General features: G+C 43.2%; 1 protein-coding gene across 1 annotated transcript in view; it reads right to left on the bottom strand.

Moving 5' to 3' along the window:
* Positions 1 to 697: 697 nt before the first annotated feature.
* LOC103583101 (tripartite motif-containing protein 77-like) overlaps positions 698 to 1,466 on the bottom strand; it is a gene marked incomplete at its 5' end in the record, with an annotated part of 7,194 nt that continues 6,425 nt past the window's right edge. Inside the window, one exon of the mRNA XM_008564513.1 lies at positions 698 to 1,397. Within this exon, the coding sequence (XP_008562735.1) occupies positions 907 to 1,397 (491 nt within the window). The remainder of the gene's footprint in view (positions 1,398 to 1,466) is intronic.

Raw genomic sequence — 1,466 nt, 5'->3', positions numbered from 1 at the left:
AGGAGGGCTTTTCTTGGCTAAATCTTTACCTGGTTCTCTCTGTTAAAACTTCTGGCTGATCAGACATTTCACTTGTTGCTGCTACACAAAAATGGAGATTCTAGGCTCCTCTTAAGTGCCTGTAACTGGGATCTTCATTATTTTTGACAATGCCCTTAAGAGTGCACTTCACCATGCTCCATTCAAAATCAGCCATTACTCTCAGGCAGTGAGCACAGCTCTCGGTGTTCATGACCTGACACTTCTCCTTAACAGAATCCCTGTATCGTTGCACTGGAGTTGACGGTGGGACAGTGGCCTGCTTCTCCAGCAGTTACACACACTCTACAAGTCTGTATTGGGAGAAAGGGATGGTATCTCCTTGTCTTTTGTTTTATCCCTTGAAGCATGGAAGATACAAAACCTTAACCCTAGACTGGGAGTTGAGGTTATTAGGAGACCCTGTCTTTGCCTCACAACTTAGAGAAAAGCTTCCATAATGTGGAGTTGTGGCTGATGGGAGCTGGTCATGGATCAAATGTCACACACTCTGTATCCTTGAGTTTTGCTATAGTTATTGAATAAATATTTCTTCATTTGCTATATGCCCTTATGATATGACAGTAGGGTTTTTTTTTGTTGTTGTTGTTGTTGTTTGTTAGTTTTTTACCTTGGCTGGATGAGAAATCAAGTGAAAAGAAAAGACACAGCATAAATATTGCACAGTATTCTCAGAGAGAGATTATTTTTATTTAAAGAAAATTGAAACATTTATGCACTTAACAATATCAACACTTTTAAAAAGAATAGAATCAATACATTTTATAAGGGTAGATGACACTGAAGACCATCGAGTAGGCACCAAATCAGCTTCCTCAGGAGTTGGCATTCCAGATACATGTGGTCAGGTTTCAGACCTGTCTCTGATCATGTGGTTCCAGTGCAAAAGAAAGGTTGCAGAGAAGAGAAGGAACAGGAGAAGAGACTACAGATGAGGGAACTATGGGCCGCATTAACAAAGCTCAGTGTACCACATTCATAATCCAGGAACACCCCTACGGGGCCAAGAGGCCTTTCCACGTAGTGAGGCAGGAGTGGGGAGGAGGTAAAGAGACGGCAGCAATTCTCCTCCTTGACACAGAAAAGTAGAAAAATCCCCTCGGAGTTAACCAGCATGTCATTCCTCTTTGTCCAGGAATCATTACAAAATCCAGTGACCCAGTTCCCACACCCCCCCACGTCCACCTCCCAGTAATGTCGGCCAGAAGTGAACGGCTGGGCTCCCCATGCGAGGAAACACTTTGACCTTGTTGGATTATGGACAACATCGAGAAGGGCAGGAGTAGAGAGCAAATGTCTCAGATCTTCAAACAGGGGCACGTGACAAGCGGCTATTTCATCTTCCCAGGAAACATATACTGCAGGAAGAAGAAAACAGACATGGTAAAAAATAATGTTATAACTTCCTGGTAAACATGGGCTCTGCG

This window comes from Galeopterus variegatus, unplaced genomic scaffold, assembly GCF_000696425.1.
Source record: "Galeopterus variegatus unplaced genomic scaffold, G_variegatus-3.0.2 Scaffold19643, whole genome shotgun sequence".
In the NCBI taxonomy this organism is placed as follows: Eukaryota; Metazoa; Chordata; class Mammalia; order Dermoptera; family Cynocephalidae; genus Galeopterus; species Galeopterus variegatus.
The sequence above is the reverse complement of the archived record's forward strand: the minus strand, read 5'-3'. Positions and strand labels throughout refer to the sequence as shown.